Source organism: Vitis vinifera, chromosome 14 (assembly GCF_030704535.1).
Source record: "Vitis vinifera cultivar Pinot Noir 40024 chromosome 14, ASM3070453v1".
Lineage (NCBI taxonomy): Eukaryota > Viridiplantae > Streptophyta > Magnoliopsida > Vitales > Vitaceae > Vitis > Vitis vinifera.
The window spans coordinates 29,728,954-29,747,067 of record NC_081818.1 but is presented as its reverse complement, the minus strand read 5'-3'; the positions used below and the strand labels follow the sequence as shown (position 1 = coordinate 29,747,067).

The 18,114-nt window shown below is 33.4% G+C and overlaps 3 protein-coding genes across 4 annotated transcripts; 1 reads left to right on the top strand and 2 right to left on the bottom strand.

The window, feature by feature from the left end:
* The first annotated feature begins 1,469 nt into the window (after positions 1-1,469).
* Positions 1,470-3,704, top strand: LOC100262949 (putative NAC domain-containing protein 94). Its single transcript, XM_002278220.5, has 3 exons — positions 1,470-2,285; positions 2,373-2,674; positions 2,773-3,704. Exons 1-3 carry the CDS (start codon positions 2,105-2,107, stop codon positions 3,457-3,459), a joined length of 1,170 nt encoding a protein of 389 aa, XP_002278256.2. The 5' UTR covers positions 1,470-2,104; the 3' UTR covers positions 3,460-3,704.
* A 2,138-nt stretch (positions 3,705-5,842) lies between these two features.
* Positions 5,843-7,931, bottom strand: LOC100252617 (large ribosomal subunit protein eL34). Its single transcript, XM_002283559.4, has 4 exons — positions 7,653-7,931; positions 7,320-7,399; positions 6,257-6,366; positions 5,843-6,177 (listed from the first exon to the last, which is right to left on the bottom strand). The coding sequence occupies exons 1-4, from the start codon at positions 7,729-7,731 to the stop codon at positions 6,084-6,086; spliced, it is 363 nt and encodes a 120-aa protein (XP_002283595.1). The 5' UTR covers positions 7,732-7,931; the 3' UTR covers positions 5,843-6,083.
* A 3,483-nt stretch (positions 7,932-11,414) lies between these two features.
* On the bottom strand, positions 11,415-15,142 carry LOC100268097 (uncharacterized). Of its 2 annotated transcripts, none has more exons than XM_010662767.3 (6): positions 14,834-15,142; positions 14,421-14,699; positions 13,152-14,335; positions 12,160-12,564; positions 11,864-12,087; positions 11,415-11,759 (listed from the first exon to the last, which is right to left on the bottom strand). In XM_010662767.3, the coding sequence occupies exons 2-6, from the start codon at positions 14,537-14,539 to the stop codon at positions 11,505-11,507; spliced, it is 2,187 nt and encodes a 728-aa protein (XP_010661069.1). In that variant the 5' UTR covers positions 14,540-14,699; positions 14,834-15,142; the 3' UTR covers positions 11,415-11,504. The 2 variants fall into 2 exon arrangements, with proteins under 2 accessions (XP_010661069.1, XP_002278235.1); XM_002278199.4 differs by having other exon boundaries at positions 14,779-15,018.
* Positions 15,143-18,114: the final 2,972 nt, after the last annotated feature.

Below are 18,114 nucleotides of genomic sequence, written 5' to 3'. Positions count from 1 at the left end.
AAACTTATGCAGATGCATATATTTTTTAGTTAAAAGTTTAGGGGCATTTTAGTGGTTTGGAAAGACAAAATTGGCCATGGCTTGTATGGGGTGAAATAATGGTGGGCATGGGTAGTGATGTCTTTTTGCATATCACGTGGTTTTGAGAAAGTAGTAGCCCTAATCCCAATCCTTATGACTTAAAACCCAAATTTTGAAATTTGAGGATTTTGTAGTTCGATGCTTGCAAAATCTAAGGAATTGACTCATGCTTCATCAAAATCATAAAAATTTTGATGCTTCCTCTTTAAGAAGAATGATAGCGAATGATATCAAAATAAAATACTATGATTTATTTCTGAATTGTTTTTAAAAATAGTTTTACATTTGAATTAAAAAAAAATATTTTTAATTCAGAAAACATGACTGACAAGTTTATAATAGAAAGTAATTTATTGAAAAAATAAGTTATTTTTTAAAATAAATTTGAGTTGTTCTTAGTTTATTTTTTTATATTATATTAAATAATAATTGAAAATATGAAAAATACTTTGAAAACATTTATATGGTATATAAGTATATTGTATAGAAAAATTGTTTTTTAAAAGATTTCCCAAAAACCTAAATATTATGACTAAATGGTAACTTGTTACCCTAAAAAGTTAGATGACATATCCTAGTTTTTAAATCCTAAATTTGTCACCAATACTAATTATTGAAGTGTTTAGGGCATATTTCATGATGTTATGATAGAATCAAGGTTGAAATATTTGAATATGCCTACCAAGAAGTGAAAAAATCAAAAATCAAAAATAAAAAATCTCAACTACCATGACATTGGTGACATGAATTCAATAATGTTAGGGTTATTAAACTTGGCACTTTGGCAAATGGAAGCTTCAAGGTTTCAACTGAAATTCAAACCTTTCTCATCATCATGCCTAGTCATACTTTTTCTATCTTGCTCGTATTTTTATATTGTTGATCATATTATTTTTATCTTAATCATATTTTTATTTTACATGTATATAATTTAGAGTGAATAAAGTATTTTAGTAAAATACCAAAAAGTATTATGTGATGTTAAAAATTAGTCCTTTTAATTTATTGTTACATCATTAAATTATAAACCCATACCCTTCTTGCCAAAACAATCAAGTGGACAAATCTCTCTCTCTCTCTTTATATATATATATATATATATAATTATTATGATTTACTTCTTCAAAATGTGAATACGGGGTTCTCTCATTAGGGTACCCTGAAAGAGAGGTGGTTGTGGGGGTCCTTTTGAAGGGTCCAAATGATTATTGAAGAGGGTCCAAAATGTCCACTCTGACAGGTCACGTGTTCATATGTAACAGAAAGAATGAGGAATAGAAGCTCTGAGAGGAATGGAATAGAAATGGCATTTTTTTATTCTAGGGATACTAAACTGAATTTTTTTTTTCTTTTTGCTTTTTTCCTCCAAAGGGGTCTGTGAGGAATTTGCAGAGAATCTCTACGTTGATTGAATATAGATTTGAGCTTTCTCCATGTCTTGGGAAAATGGTCTGTGCATAGGTTACAAAAAACAATTCAAAGAAACATTATTTTAAGGGCAAGAAACTATGACATGGGAGCTAGCTTTGTCACTTGACTTGTCTTCATTTGAGGAAGAGATCAAAAGAGATGTATTCGTGAGAAGTGTGAATAGATTTTCAATGAAAATCCCCAAAAACTGCTGATTTGTAGTCTCTTGGAGTCCTTAAATTTGATTTAAACAAACCCCAAATGGATGCCAAAGGAGGAGGAGGAGGAGAAGCAGGCAGCCCTGAGCTCCATTGAAAACTGCACTCCCTTGTAGCTAGCTGTTCTTCACAGAGCTTTCCTTCACCTGCTCTCATAAAGTCATCGTGATCTTCGCTGATAAACACTCCCCCTTACAGCCACCATAAAACCCGGCTCAAGCTGCGCAGTCAAGCCCCTTATCAGGAGGCATATAATGGCTTTGAATCAAGTGAATTGTAATTTCTATTGATGGGTTGGTGTTAGTTTTCCAAAAGCTCACTCCCATATCAGTTTAGAGAGTCCATTGATTCTGATTCCTAACCGGGTTTGAGGAGATCAGGGAAGAAGAGGGATAATGGCTGAGAGGAATGATACTGATAAAATGGATGATGTCATGCTGCCTGGCTTCAGGTTTCATCCCACAGATGAGGAGCTTGTGGGGTTCTACCTAAAGAGGAAGATTCAGCAGAGGTCTCTGCCGATTGAGCTGATCAAGCAGGTGGATATCTACAAATATGATCCATGGGATCTTCCAAGTAAGATACCAACATAAACAAATCTTCTGGTTTCCTTTTATATTCAACTGTTGTTTCAATCTTTGGTTGTTGGGTTTCTGCAAGAAGAGCTGGCGACCACAGGGGAGAAGGAGTGGTATTTCTACTGCCCAAGAGACAGAAAATACAGAAACAGTGCTAGACCCAACAGGGTGACTGGAGCTGGATTTTGGAAGGCCACTGGCACTGACCGCCCCATCTACTCCTCTGATGGCACCAGGTGTATTGGACTGAAGAAATCCCTCGTCTTCTACAGAGGCAGAGCTGCTAAAGGGATCAAAACTGACTGGATGATGCATGAGTTCAGGCTTCCTTCTCTTGGAGACTCAGCCCCACCCAAGAAGCTCTTGGATAAAAGCCTTCCTCCAAATGTAAGTTTTTCAGTCTTACACAAACCTTTTTTTTCCTGTACTTCTTTTCAACATGGATTGAATCTTTTTCTCTTTTTTTTCTCTCCATGAATGAACAGGATTCATGGGCAATTTGCAGGATCTTCAAGAAAACCAACTCCATGGCACAGAGGGCTCTCTCCCACTCTTGGGTCTCTCCCCCATTTCCTGCAACAGCTATGACAGCTGATATACTCTCCCATGGTGCCCACTGCACACAGTTCAGTTCAGAGAACATCTCTTGCACAACTGAAAATGGATCATCCATAGACTTATGCTGCAATAATGATTTACAGCAGGCTTCACCTGCTAGCTTCTCAGCTCTAGATATTCCCTCTTACAAAGCCATTAACCCAGCTGCCTGCAAGCCATCTATGTTCCCCATCCCAAATGCAGGAGACCTCCAGAACAGCTCCATGTTTTTGCCTCTTGAAGTTCCAGGATCGTCCCCTGGGCTTTTGAATCTTCCCCTGGGCTCCGACAGCATCGACTTTGGAGGGCCACAGCAGCAATTCAATGGCTTCTCAATCAGTTTACCAGAGGATCTGCAAGGAAACATCCACACTGGAGAAGAAGACACAGGCTTCAGGAAGAGCGCAAGTGCAGGACAAGCTAATAATCCATGTGGGAACATTCGCTCTATTGGATTTCCTTTCAGCTTGCCTTCAAATGTTGCTGATCCATGGAAGCTTAATCTCCCATGGGACTCTCCTCCATGTCCCAGTGAGATGTCCACAAGTTATTCCACAAACAAAGGCTATACATAATAACCAAAATGCTGTGTTAGAAGGAAAATGTTCTGTTCTGTTCTCCAAAGTGCTGCTTTGAATTGCTTCTCAAATCAAACTCAATTGTATGCAATGTATTTCTTTGTATTTTATCCATTCGAAGAAGCAAATCGGAAAAGCTGTCATGAAGTCATGGCAGTCTGTTTCCGGTCTACTGTACAGTTTCCTATATTTCAACCTCACATGTTTGCTGTGTATATGGTTTGTTTCAATTATTCAAGCGATTTTCAGAGGGAAAAAGAAAAGGCGTAAAACAGTTTCTTGTTCTTTAGAGCGTACTAAGAGCCCGTTGGGCAATGCTTCTAGCAGAAGTATTTTCACGAACAGTGTTTTCTTTTACGGTATTTCTTGGAAAAAAAGGCTTTTACGAGAATATAAAAAAGTAATTCTAATTGTATAAGTACAAAAATACTTTTGATATTAATAAATTACTAAAAATTACATTTATTATAAAATAAAAATATTATAATAAATACAAAACTTTTATTACAAAAAAAATTATATAAACATTTATATTGTAAAAAAAAAACTTAAAAAATTATTTTTATAAAAGGGAAGTGAAAGAAGAAGAGAAGAGTGACAAGGAAAATGAGAGTGAAAAGAAAGCCAAGGATGTGGGAAAATGGTATTTTAGGAATATATAAAAAAAATTTAAGCGTTTAAAAAAAAAAAACACCTCCGAACTACTTCTTTAAATTACACTTAAAATGTTTTCCTGAATTTTTAAAAGTATTTTTCAAAATATTACTAAACATCTATTTTTTTATTTATCTTGAAAAACATTTTTAAAGTATTTTTTGGACTAAAAACACTTTAAAAAAATATTGTCAAACCGGCTTTAAAACATATTTCACAAACTTTTACTAGAAAACAAATTTTTCAGAATTTGTTAGAAAAACATGTTTTTTAGAATAATTTAAGTTGTTTTCAGGTTTTTTTTTTTTAGTGGTCTCAATAACAACAAATGAAAATATGAAGATTTCCTAAAATTTTTTTGTATATATTGTATATAAATATATAATTCTTTCACAAATAATAAGCTAAAAAACTATTTTTTATATTTGAATTCTGAAATAAAATTTTGCTTTTTAAAGAATTGAGATATGTTTTTAAGAATTATTCTTAAAAACTATTTTTAAAAACATTATGGAAAGAGTAATGGGTATCACTTGATAAAATGCTTGGGGTTTTCATGCCATCTCTCACATATGGCTGTGGGAGATCGGAGGTATGAAAGCAGTGAATTTCAACCCTGGGATTGATTTGGAGCCCATGAAACTTCACTCCTGTAATGAAAATTCTCAAGAAGCCAATTCTGATCAGGAATAATAGTAAGAATGATATTGATGTCGGCCCTAGAAAAATTAGTTATGATGTGAAGTAGTTGAATGTTCCCGGTAGTTTTAAAAATAGTCGATTCCTTATATTTAAATCAAATCTTAATAATTTCAATTTTTTTTTTTTAAAAAAAAAAAGTAATTTCCTTCTATTTTAATTGAATTCAAGAAAGCATCTCTTCAATCATTGGTTTTCTGGTTTATATATTGGATGAATAGTATCAAATATAATTTTTTTTAAATTTATCATTCATCAACAATGAAAGATTGACAATTTTCTTCCCTAATCTAAAGTTCATATTTCACAAATTATTTAAAAAACATATTTTATAATTTAAAATATCATTAAAAAAATTCCAATTTAAAAAACCTTCTTGCCAACCTTTTACCCATTGCTAAAGTGAGTGAGGTTTTTCAAAATCATTTTTCTTTATATATATATATATGCATAAAATAAAAGTAATTCAAAAGAATCTCAAATAAATTCAAACAAAAATGAAGGTGAATTACAAATACTAGACCCTTGGGGGCCCAGCAGACCATCATCAAGAGGGTCCGAAGAGCTCTATTTGTTTCCACTACTCATGTACACATTATGTAAGAGAATTATCACCATCATACCTATACCTAATCATCCTCCAAGCCTCCATATAAAACAGGCAAAAATAAATAAAACATTGGTTTTTTAAATTATAAAATTCTTTTTCCTTTTCTGGCCATAAGGCTACCAAATTAGCCCCAACAGTGCAAGACAGAAGAAATTTCTGAAACTCATTTTGAAGTGGTGGGAACAAAGCTCAAAAACTCAGAAAGTCGAGATCTTAGGAGAGAGCCAAGATGGCCTATACTGCCTCATGAAATAAAGTATGGAACAAGAAAAATTAAATAAAAAAGCAAGAACACAAAGAAAACGAGGTTCTTGTATGGAAGCAGCCTAATTTTCTTGGCCATTGTACCAGGGAATTTGCCTCCAGCTTGAGACATTCAGGGTGAATGTATACCAAAATTCAATAGAAGAATAAAGATTAAAGGGCAGTCAAAGCATAATATATCATAAAACGATACATTCCAAATCAAATTGTCATTGAAGTGAACAAATAGGGAAACCTAATAATCATTCTCAAAACAAACTAAGATGTCTTTCAAATTCAGAGACAGACCTCATTATGGTATTTTCCACCTTTCGTCACCACCACCACCTAAGCCAAAATTTCACTCAAGCATAATAAAACTCAAAACCTTTTCGCTTAATCACTCTCTCATTTTTCAACTCTTTGAGGCTTGCTTTTCCTTTGCCTTCTGGATCTTCAACACCTTTTTCACAATCTTTTGCTCCTCCACCAAGAAAGCTCGAATTATCCTGAAAAAGTTATTAATCAAAACCCCAACTAGTGCAGTTAAGAAACGAAATAAACTTGAAATCATTTACAGGATCATACCTCTCCCTGACAGCACCACCCGACAAAACACCTCCATAGGCCCGGTTCACAGTCCTACGGTTCCTTGGCAATCTAGACCTCTTGTATTCAGCAGGTCTCAGGTGAGGAATCTGCAGATAGATCAAAGAATTGTAAAAGAAAAAATTGACACAATTGAAGCAGAATATATGGTTCTAATCACAAGTAAACACAAGTGAAAACTCTGGCCACAGGACTCCCCATCCATAATTTTGACATTTGCTACCCATACAGTACCCAAAAGAAAGGGGGTGGGATACAGAAACTCCACATGGAAAGGATAAAGAAATTGTATGGACAAAAACGATTCATAATATAGAGTAACAAAAGCAATTCAATCTGAAGATAGAGCACCCTAATAGAGTATTTCCTTCAAGAATAAGAATTTTTTTATAATGGTTAAAATTGTAGGCAAATATGAATATTACTCACAGCGCCTACCCTAGAAAAGAGCATACCAAATTATGCATGGAGTATACAAACAGCAAAGTACACAGTGCTATATATTTATGAATGGTTCCATTATTATGCTTGGAATCAAAAACCAAACACAAGCATTTAACGTTTTTGCTAGGGAGTACTTTTGGAAAGTGCAGAAACCCCCCAGGTAGGAATTGCCTAAGAATGCGTACAAGTATGTAAATACTTAATGCAGACACATGGGCAAAGAGTCATTATCAACCTTTGATTCATGGCACCCAGCACCTCTCCACTGATCGGAATAAAAGTAAAACTAAATGTAACAATTTATAATTGGCATACAATTAAGAATAGTAGAACATAAAAACATTACTTCTCTCGTGTACACCAACCTCCTATTCACCAGGGTATGACATTTACCTATTTGCCTGAAAACATGGACTAAAACCCAAAATCTAATACATCCCCATCATCAAAAGGCTGAAATCTCAGGAGAACCCAATAGCCAGCCATATTTGAAACCCCAACATGCAAAAGTAAGTTCAAATACACACACAATATCGACACATAAGCACACTCACTACACTGACCAGAGATGAATCGAATAATCATAGAAAAGGCATACCCCTTGGATTCTCTTCCCAGTAACTGGGCATTTGGGACCATTGGCCCTCTTCTTGGTGCTCTGATACACCAACTTTCCTCCTACATACAAACCACATTTCGTTCAGCCCAGATCAAATACACAAAAAATAAAAAATAAATAAAAATCATTTTCATATAGATGCTGAAAAAAAAAATATTTCAGATTTTAACACCAGTTGCAAAACAAATCTAGGGTTAATAAAATCTAACTCAAATACACGTTCCGATCAACAAACCAAATCACCCAAATAAACTAACAGATGCAATAAAATACTGAAGAAAAGAAAAACCAAGGGTTTTACAGAAGAATCACCAGGGGTTTTGACGACCCTGTGCTGGTTAGATTTGGTGGCATAGCTATGCCGTTTGCGGTATGTGAGACGCTGGACCATTTTCAAGCACTCTCACCTCCCTCTGCTGAAGACGACCGAAACAAAAGGGGTTTTGCGCAATGGGAGAGAAATGAATATATAGGGTTTTGGGATCCAAAACCCTAGATCCGATGGCCGTGATGAATCCTATGAACGGATGAGATTCATTGAATGGTTAAGTTTCTCAATTTTCCAAAGGGGCCCCTCAACTTCATTTAAATGTCTTAAAGAGGTTCAATCTAGAGGGTATGAATTTATGAACAATTACTAAGAGATCTTTCAGATATAAATTTTAGAGTAAACACACCCTTTCTTCTTTTCCTTTTTCCTCTTAATAATTAATAAACAAAATCTTTATCTTTCTAAATTCTTATCAATCTTATCAATTTGATGTAATATCATTTTCTCTTTAATTAATAAATAATAATCATTCATGACTTTTTTTTTATCTCTTTTCAATATTGACATATGGGCATCACCTTAACCTCATATTTGGTTTTTAAAATTTTTTAGAACAAATATGATTAAAAAATAAATAAATAAAATCAAATTTTAATTTAATAAATTATTTTTATTTATTTTTTCAAACTCAATTTACTTATTTCTTCGTTTCTATATAAAAATTAGAGAAATTATGATAAGAAATGAGAGAATACTCAGGCGAGCAAGCCGTTGGTTGAACCAATGAGGGCTCTAGCAAAAGATACCACCAGACACCCAATCCTAGCAGAAGACATGTTAATAGGAAAAATCGATTATCTTTTACGTAGATGAAAGTCATTGCCTTTAATAAGTCGAATGTCCTTGTACGATTAATTTGTCTTATGACTTCCGTTAATCCAATAACGCAATCTAGGGATCTAAGTAAGGTGGCTTTGTTGCCTCTATTTTTATCTATTGTTGAAGCAAAAAGAAAGGGCAACCGTTTTCAATGTCACATCTAACTCAATCTAAAAGCATTTTAAAAGCCTCACTTCCCTATTTTGCCAAGGAAAGAGTTTTGGACATTAAATTTAGAATCTACGGAGTGAGAAGTAGGAATGAATTGAGGTTGAGTAAAAAATTATGATTACTTATTGTTTTTTAATTTTATTATTTTAAGTTAATGAATAAAATACCCTTATTTTATCATTTTATAAAAAAAAATCTAAAATTACTAACTTAATTTAATCTATACTATTTCAATCTAAAAAACTATTAAAATAATCAAAAAATTTCTTATTTAATTACAATGAAAAAGATAAAAAAAACTAAAATATAATAAAATTATTTTAATTCTATTTTTAAACTCTTTATTATTTATTTGAAAAACTAGTAGTGTTGTAAAGGATTGAAATTTATATTTTATTTTTATTAAAAGTGGTTATAATAATGCTTAACAATACATTTTTTTTCTTTTAATTATCTATATCTACAACATACAAATAGTGATGCTTTTTGGGTAACATTATTAAAAATATTTTTTTAAAAAAATTAATTTTTAGTAGTTTTCAGAGAAAATAATACAATTCAAGTCATCCATACAAATTCATATCAAATAACTAAAAAAACATCATTATAAAATAACAAAAAACATCATCGAAACAAATTAAAAATTAAAAATTAAATTTAAAAAATAAAAGGTAAACTATTACAATATATAATTTATCAATTAAATTAAAAAAACATATAATATATAAATATAAATATTAAGGATAACCGATTAAAAGAGGAAAAAAACATGAAATTGTAAATCTAACATTTTTTTTTTAATCCAAAATAATATCCATTTTGAACAAGAGTACTCTCACTTTTTTCTTGTAAAAATATCATTTTCCTTTAAAATACACATGTAAATAATGAAAATATTGAACGGTATTTATGTTAAAATTGGGTTACTCTTCAAGTTCAAGAGTAGAATATGCTAGTTTTACAAATTTGGGATGTTTTCATCCCTTTTAATCAATTAATCCTAAAATTTAAGTCATTTTGAGGTAAAAGATTAAGTGAAAATGGTATTGGAAAATGGGATGAAGATGTTTGAATAAGAGGTTTTTTGAAAGGGTAAGCTAAGAGGAGTTACAATTTTAAGGGTTTGATATAATCTATAAATAATAAGTCATATGTTAATTAATTATTATTTGATTATATGACATTTATATTTTAAAAAAATCTTATTGTCTAATAATTATATGAAATAAAATATGTTTTAATATTTTTAGACTGGAAAATGAAAAGTTAGTTACATCATTTCAAATAATTTTATCCTGTTACATCCTATCATAATTTTTTCTAAAAATTAAATAATTTAGAAATTCATAAATTTCTAACTAAATTTAGTCACATTTGATTTTTTTTATATTTACCTCTCTCTCTCTCTCTCTCTCTCTCTCTCTATATATATATATATATATATAGTGAAGAAAAATAAAAAATAATTTAAAATTAATAACTCATTTCACTTCTTTCTTCTCTTTTATGTAAAAATTAAATAATTCAAAATGCATGAGTTTTTCACTGATAATTCACTCATTTCGCTTGAGTTTTCAAAAAAATTTCATGCACTTAAGGTTTCAAAAATAATCATTTGTTGAGCTTAAATTGATCACATCTTCAAAAATTTGTAATTTTGTTAAACCTATGACCTTAATTCTTTCAAAACTTGCTTAAAAGAGTTTATTTGGAGTTAAGCTAGGCTCAATCAATTTTGTGTACCCCTCTCTTCTAGCAACAAGTTTTAACCCATTAAGGCAAGATCAAGGATTAGTCAAACTAATTACACAATCAATTGAAGTCCAAAATCCCAATGGTTACCTACAGGTACATTTAATCTACAATAATTAGTGAATTGGTCAAACCAATTGCTCAACATGTCGAGCTCAAGTTGTGTGTTTTGGGGATTTCGAGTTGCTTATATGTAAGAGTGTGTAAAAGCATTCATGAACCATAGTTTTCAAGTGCATCTACAAGGCATTCGTTAAAATCTTGAATCCAAGAATACCTATTGAAGAATTGAAGTTGAACCCTTGAAGTTTTAGTGGAACTCATACTCAATTAGGATGGGAGTTTGAGAAGTATGAGTGAAAGTTGACTTCAGGCGAATTGTCAAACCACTATTAACAGAGTTTGCATTCATTTTCTCAACTCTTTTAACATTTGCTCTTTATTAACTATTTTCTTTATCTTTTAATCATTTTTAAATCATTTTCTTAAAAAGTGACTAATACCCAATTCATTCCTCTATTAGGTGTATAACTAGGTTTGAATGAGCTTGCTCATCACGTTCCTTACTCTATATATAGTTTTGAAAAATGGGTGGAAAAGAAGATACAAAAAAAAATAATAATAATAAAGTGAAGAAGAAAAAGTGAAAAGAAAAGAAAAAAAAAACAGATTTAAAATTAATAAATGACTTTTACTTGCTTCTTTAATCTTATTTTAATGATAGACAAAAATGAAAAAATCTTTCTTTTTTCCTCGTCACTTTCTAAGAACTAAATGTAACTAAATTTTTTTTTTTCTTTGTATTTTCTCATAACCAAACATATTAGAAGGGGTTGGGTAGAGCTCAAGCCCAGTTCTGCCCTGAGCCGCAATTGGGTTGGGTTAGATCTGACTGGCTTGGCCCTCCATAGACTTGAAAAATGTTGAGGTTGAAATAAGTAAACTTCATGTCTCCATCTTTGCAAAAACATCTAGGCCAAGATGGCAATTGAACAATCACATGCACCTAACAATGATCTCTTTATATTAATGTAAAATGAAAATAGGTGTTAAAAAGGTCACAATGCTTATACCTAAAAATAAGCTAGTAATCAACATGGAAAAAGGAAAAATGAGGGCTCTACATGTATCCTTCTGCTTACAAAATTAATAGTGTTCAGCTTATTCCTACACCAAACTAGCTGCTCTGATGTTATTCTAGACATACTTAGAACCCTTGCCACCAGCCTCATGTCCACTTGAGAGAAGAAGTAAAGCACTTGATCTCCATCATCCTCCCTATGCTTTTGGAACTTCTTCAATATGCAGTTCCCACTCCTCAGTATCTCTTTCAGCCTCTTCTCCTTCTGCAGCCCAGTAGAGAACAAATTCAAAGAGGAAAAGGACCATTTCAGTGAGCTTATATAAAGCAAAAGAGAATAAGAATATGATGAGAAGATTGGAAGTGAACCTTTTGAAGACTTGTTCGAATCTCTATGAAAAGTTGTGATTCTTCTGGGTTTTGGAGTTCCACATGAGTCCCCTTCCTCCCCTTGGACTCGAGCTTATCGGCTCTGACAAATCGCCAGAAGATTCGGATGGATTCTTCCATGATCTCAACTAGCATATCGCTTGTGATTGTGTCATTGTCTGGTCCCTTTCTTCTGGCCCTTTTTTGCTCCTTCAAGCTGTCCTCTGCAGTGGAATGGAGAATGTGATTAGGGAATGAGTATCAGTGCTTGAAGTGGTGTATTTATGAGTAGTCACCTCTCATGACAGGAACTTGAAGAAGATTGCGAAGAACGCAGCGATTTTTGACATAGTTTTGGACCCTAGGCCCTTGAAATGGTTCATTCTCTATGAATCTCTGCATCAGGACTTGAAACTGCTGGAATTCTCCTGCAACTTCATTGTATCTACGAATCCCACGAGGGTCAGATTCCCAGAGCTCAAGGGCTCTCTCATACTGCCAATGGAGGAACTCCCATGAAAGACACAACTGCCCCACATAAACCATCTCTAGATCACTATGCAACTCCTTAATGAACTTCACCATTGGGTCGGTTTCAGACTTTTTGCGACGAAAGTTCTGGGACAGAAGAGACGTGAATGCCGGAACTGAAGATTTCTGGCCTGAAATGGATTGGAGTGGGTCCTTCGACTGGAGAAAACCTATTGATATGGTCATGAAACACATGAGAAGTGGGGTCATTCACATGAAAACCAGACACCTAAACCTCAAACATAGCACAAAAGGCACTATCATTAGGCCAAAAGTAAGCCTTTCTGGTGCATATAGCTTCTCCAAAGTGCATTTCACTACTACAATGTTCTCCAAAGTACCAAAAAATAGGTTTAAGCCGACAAGAATTGGGAATTAGGTAAAGACATTCCCTAATAAAACAAGGTTTGAAATGCAATCCTCGCCCTTAAATGGAAGTTAGGTGGCATTAAAAACTACTGACATGAGCCTTCACCAAACCGAGATTTTTTTCATCAATGTTTTAAATGGATTTCCTCTGTATGCTCAATCCCATTCATATTTCATAATCCTAGGATAGTTAAAATCATCGAACAGCTTGAATGAGAACAATTTTTTCATTTTCTCCTCAACCCACCTAACCAGATTCACTGGGCCCTTGTCCCTTGTATAATAATGGAGGATTATTTGAATGGTCTAGTTCAATGGCAAGATCTTAGGAAAATAAAGACTTTTCAAAACAAGTAATCATGAAGAAAACAAAGACAGAAGGACTGACCTATTGCATACATCTTCTGGTAATTCAAGATGTCGAATTTTCGCATCCTCTCACTGTAAAGCTTGTATATCTTGTGGAGCTCATCCATTCGCTCTTCGTGTTGGAACTTCTTGTCGTCGATCTTCCAAGGCTTGAGGTCTTCCATCATCTTTGGGGACTCGGATTCTTCAAGGATTGTGGGCAGGCCTGTGGCTCTGACCTTTCTCAGTTCCATCTTCAGCTGCTCGATCAATTCTTGGTGTTCCCACAGTGTTTCCAATCTGTTTGAATCTTCAGTCTCATCTAAATTATTCTTGTTTCCACCGGCCTGGCCACCATGTTCTTCCTCTTCAGGATTGACCCTTTCTCCATGAAAATCTTCCTCAGACAACATTCCTGAGGCCAAGGCATCTGAACCATTCAGTTCAGATTCTTCCAGTCTTTGAAGTTCTTGATGGAAATCATCATCTTCTGTGCCTAAAACTCCCTTCATCAATTCCCTCAAATCTATTTGCTGCCCACCTATGTCTATCAAATTATCGAGCTCTTCAAAATCTTTATCAGACAAAAATTCATTGCTATTCGAATCAACTGATTGAGACAAATCAGGGCTCCAATTAGTAGACTCCTCGGACTTAGAATCTGAGGCCAAAACGTCCTCTGGAGAAAGAAACTGAACTTCCTTTTCAGAAACATGAGGCAGTTCGTTTTCAGAAAGCTGATCTAGTTTCGGAGAAATCTCTGAAACTTCTCCATGAACAGCCTCTGCTTCTGAGTTCTGTTGCGAGAAATCGTTTTCCTGTGAAGACCCATCATTGGAATTTGTATATAGTTCTTTCACAGTGAAGCTCACAGCCTCTGGCTCTTCCATGAAAGAGCTGACTTCCTTCCCATGCATGAACTCATGCTTGTTGGTGCTCATGGTTTCAGGGCTAACAGGATCGCCATTCCCTCCAAGGGTTTTGGCGAACTCTTCATAAGCTTGAAACTTGAAACTGAGAAAGGACTTCGGTGTCTCTTCTTCAACCTCCGAATCCTCAAGTTTGACAGCATCAAGCTCTGCTTCTTCTCCATCTTCTGTTTCTGCCTCTTTGTCTGGGTCTGCGCAATTCAGATCAGTTTGTTTGATTTCTTGAGGAGGGTTCTCCGAACCATTCCAATTCAAATTCAAATTCTTCGTTCCAGACTTATCATCTTCCTGAAATCTGAAAACAGAGAAAAAATAAATCAATCCATGGGAAAACAATAAAGCTTTTGCATTAACAATAAAAATATTGAAACCATGAATACCTGAAGAAGTATCTGAAGATGAAAGAAAACAGAGGAAGCAAGTAGGTAGAAACAGAAACCCAGAAAGATTGAGCGAAGAGAACCATCTTCTGGTACAAAAACTGATTAACAGAACCCATTTGGATCAATCCAAAATGGGAATTGTAGAGAAACCTGTATGGGGTTCACATCAATATAACCCACCAATCTCTTAATTCAGTTCTAAGCAAAACAGGGGAAACGGAGCGCTTCATGAAACTCATTCCTCCATTGAATTTCTCGAGAAAAAGGACCCTCCACCTGTAAAAAAAAACCCAAAACCAATGTAAAAATCCATATCACTACACAAAAATATGATCGAAAGAAGTTGAAATCTGACCTAATTGAAGAGATTTATATGGAATTTTGAACGAAAACTAAGGATAGAAAATAACATGTCATCTACTTGGGCTTGAGCTAATCCTTCGGTTGCTTAGAGCCTAGGAATTCTGAGAACCGTTATGAGATAGATGTGGAGAAAGCTTAATCAGTTGGAGGGTCTGTTTTGGAGTCTCAAGACAACAGAGAGAAATCAGAATTGGGTAAAATTGAAAGTTTACGCCTTTCTTTCGGGTTGAATGAATGGAAAATTTACGTCAGTTTCATATTATTACTTCTGAGAATTTCCACAGGACCCGTTTGGGAGGTGGGAAAAGATTGGACCGACCGAACCCTGTTGGGTGAGAAAATAAAATAAAAAAATTACCCAATGTGAAAATCAATCAGCATTAAATTAATAATAAAAATTAAAAAATAAAAACGCCCTTTTTTGGGTTTATTCCATTAGAGAATCCCCTTAAGGGAAGTTTATTAAATGCAAAGTTTTCCTTCTCAAACCCCCCCACCAACTTCTGAACAAAAATAAAAAATAAAAAAATTCATGACAAAGGAAAATCATAACTTAGTAACCAAACATGGGAACAAATTATATTTTTTTTACCATAAATACTGAAAATTTATTATTTCTTTTGTATTATTTTCTAGTGCCTTCTCTCGATATCCCACTAGGTAGTCTACCGTATTTGCTTTGAAAAATTCCTTTTTGTTGGGCAGACCATTCTCTGTCAACCTTTGACGTTCTAGAATTTTAATGATTTACGCAAAGTAAACTTTAAAATAATAATAAAAATTATATATACATATTCATAATTTTGGGGTTATTCAGAAAAATGTAAAAGGTACGAGCCATTCACAAAAGAGTACAATTAAAAAAAAAACCTTATTGTCTCTTTGTGGAGTCGCAGACCCCCACATTGATTCAGAAGTACCAGGTGTACGGACACATGCCTCACCATATATTCACAAATATCAATCTAGGCTAAAAAAAATATCCCTCCCCCACCTTCACTATTTTATTAAAAATTAAGAAAGCATAAAAAAATAAAATAAGAATTATACATAAAAATAATTTCTAAAAAAGGAAAAATTATACCGACAATATCGAGAATATCTCAATTTTTTAAAATTAGACCGACACTCTTTAATAATTTTGAGAAAGAAATGTGAAATTCGTAAGTGTTAAGTCGGCAGACGGGTTCAAAGGTCCACGCGGTTTACGCAGAAACGAGTGGGGTTTTAGCCAAGGAAATGGAATTTGAGATTTCTTGGGCTTTATGAAATATGAACTTACCATCTTTGTTCCCCACCCAGACTCCAAAGACTTCACATCAAATTCTTCAATCCGACAGCGACAGAAAACACGCTCAGCCCACTCTTGGTTTTTCGCGTTTCGGGTGGGATCAGAAGAAGACAAGTAACATCCCCACCATTGGACCCACCACTTTTGCACCACTGCACAGAGATGCGAGGAGAGCCTTTCCCAGTCAAATCACCCGCTCCTGTTCTGGATTTCTACGGCATGATTCATGTTTTTCCGAGCAAATGCGTGTGGAAATCCTTCCGTTTTATTGGTTTGGTTTGATTGGTGAGACTTGAGAGGGGTTTTCTACTTTATCTTCCGACGAAGCTCGTGGCATGATCCGAGCTGTTTTTTTACCTTATACTCCTTCTGATTAAATGCATTAACTATGGATGGGTTGTTTCTGGGATTTTTTTGCCACCTAGCATAATTGTATTTAAATTTTTGAATAATCATTTATTTATTTTTATGCCATATATGATATTATCTGAAAGGTAAGGGTGTAATTTAGGTGGGTTTGCCTCATTTAATTAGATACCAACAATTAGGCGAGTTTAGAAGATTTTCAATCAAACTTTTTCATTAATTTTTTTTATAATATTTATAAAGTATATCATTCATCTAATAATATTTACTTTTTCAAATTTAAGAAAAAAAAACATCAAATTATATTATACTATATATTTTATTTATTTATTTTATAAAGTCATTTCAATGTATTTTACTTTTTTAATGTTGTCTTTAAATTATTTACTATTTCAAATTTTGATATAAAGATATAGTAAAAAATTATTATAGATAAACTTTAAATTATATAATTTGACTCGAGTCTTACTAATTCCATCAATTTAAATTGGATAAAGTTAGTTTATATAGGTAAGAGGTTAAAAGTTGTTTCTTAAATTGAGTTGAACTCATATTAACCATCAACTCAATCAATTTGCCTAAATTTTAGTCCTCATAGAAAGTAAGATACAAATATTTCATAATATCAATAATTTTAGAGTTTATTTGGGAGTTATTATGATGAAAATATTTTTGGTTTTTTTTTATTATAAAGGATTTTATGAAGATTCAATTATTGTTTAGATATCATAAAAGAAAAAGTATTTTTGCTCGATATGTTTAAACAACAAAATGATGATTTTTAGAAGAAAAAAAAAAAGTAGGTATTATTTATATATGATTTTAAGAGGACGAGAAAAACTAATTAATTTTCATACGCCCTAATTTTATTTTATTTTATTTTTTTAATAAAAACATTATTTCCAACCAAATTGTTTATTAAATGATAGATATAATTTGGGCATTCCCCCACTATCTTAAAAACTTAATTACTGGGAAAGCTCAAACGGGTGACATATGAATTATTACAATAATTTTAAGTTACCTAATCTAAACTCATCTAAATTCAGATTAAGCTCGGATTTATGAAGGCGGGTTTAGATTTGTTGGTTTGTTATAAAATCAGGTTGGGTTATAACTTTAAAATTTTAAAATAAAATTATTGTAATAAATTTATTTTAAATATATAGCTTAACTTAATAATTAAGTTTCGGGTCCCAACTCCAAATTACAAATCAAACTTCCTGAATTCATTAAAAGTTGGGTTGGACTAGAGTTGAGCCCATTTCTCCAATGAATGATTCGAACCAGCCTATGAACTTTTGGGCCCTTCTGAAATGATCTTGGACCATCATCGGAAAAATAGGTGTCAAGGGCCCACAACACGTGGTTTAGTCGAATGGCCTTGACCGATTTTTATACATGAGCTTGGGTTGGTCGATTCTAATGGGCTCTAACCGTGATATGATGCCCACAACCTAAAGGCTAAACCCTCACGTGCTTTCCGGTAAACAACCAAACCGATCTGTGAGCATGTGGGCCCAAGCCCACGGATCTGAATTTAAAAGCAACTTTTTGTAATTTATAGACTACTTTCACCTACCAAAGCCCATTTATGGTAGTTGGTCACAATTATTTGCCACACATGGGCCTCTCCACAAACCTTAAATATGCGGCCACGTGTACGGTTAA

Bases quoted from the DNA above. Each gene is read 5' to 3' on its own strand.
- LOC100262949 (XM_002278220.5), top strand. From the start codon at position 2,105: ATGGCTGAGAGGAATGATACTGATAAAATGGATGATGTCATGCTGCCT. The intron at 2,286-2,372 runs GTAAGATACCAA...TTCTGCAAGAAG, and splicing joins TGATCCATGGGATCTTCCAA to AGCTGGCGACCACAGGGGAG. The intron at 2,675-2,772 runs GTAAGTTTTTCA...ATGAATGAACAG, and splicing joins ATAAAAGCCTTCCTCCAAAT to GATTCATGGGCAATTTGCAG.
- LOC100252617 (XM_002283559.4), bottom strand. From the start codon at position 7,731: ATGGTCCAGCGTCTCACATACCGCAAACGGCATAGCTATGCCACCAAA. The intron at 7,400-7,652 runs GTGATTCTTCTG...GTTTGTATGTAG, and splicing joins CAGGGTCGTCAAAACCCCTG to GAGGAAAGTTGGTGTATCAG. The intron at 6,367-7,319 runs GTATGCCTTTTC...ATCTATCTGCAG, and splicing joins CTGGGAAGAGAATCCAAGGG to ATTCCTCACCTGAGACCTGC.
- LOC100268097 (XM_010662767.3), bottom strand. From the start codon at position 14,539: ATGGGTTCTGTTAATCAGTTTTTGTACCAGAAGATGGTTCTCTTCGCT. The intron at 14,336-14,420 runs GTATTCATGGTT...CTCTGTTTTCAG, and splicing joins ATCTTCAGATACTTCTTCAG to ATTTCAGGAAGATGATAAGT. The intron at 12,565-13,151 runs GTCAGTCCTTCT...CCATATCAATAG, and splicing joins CCAGAAGATGTATGCAATAG to GTTTTCTCCAGTCGAAGGAC.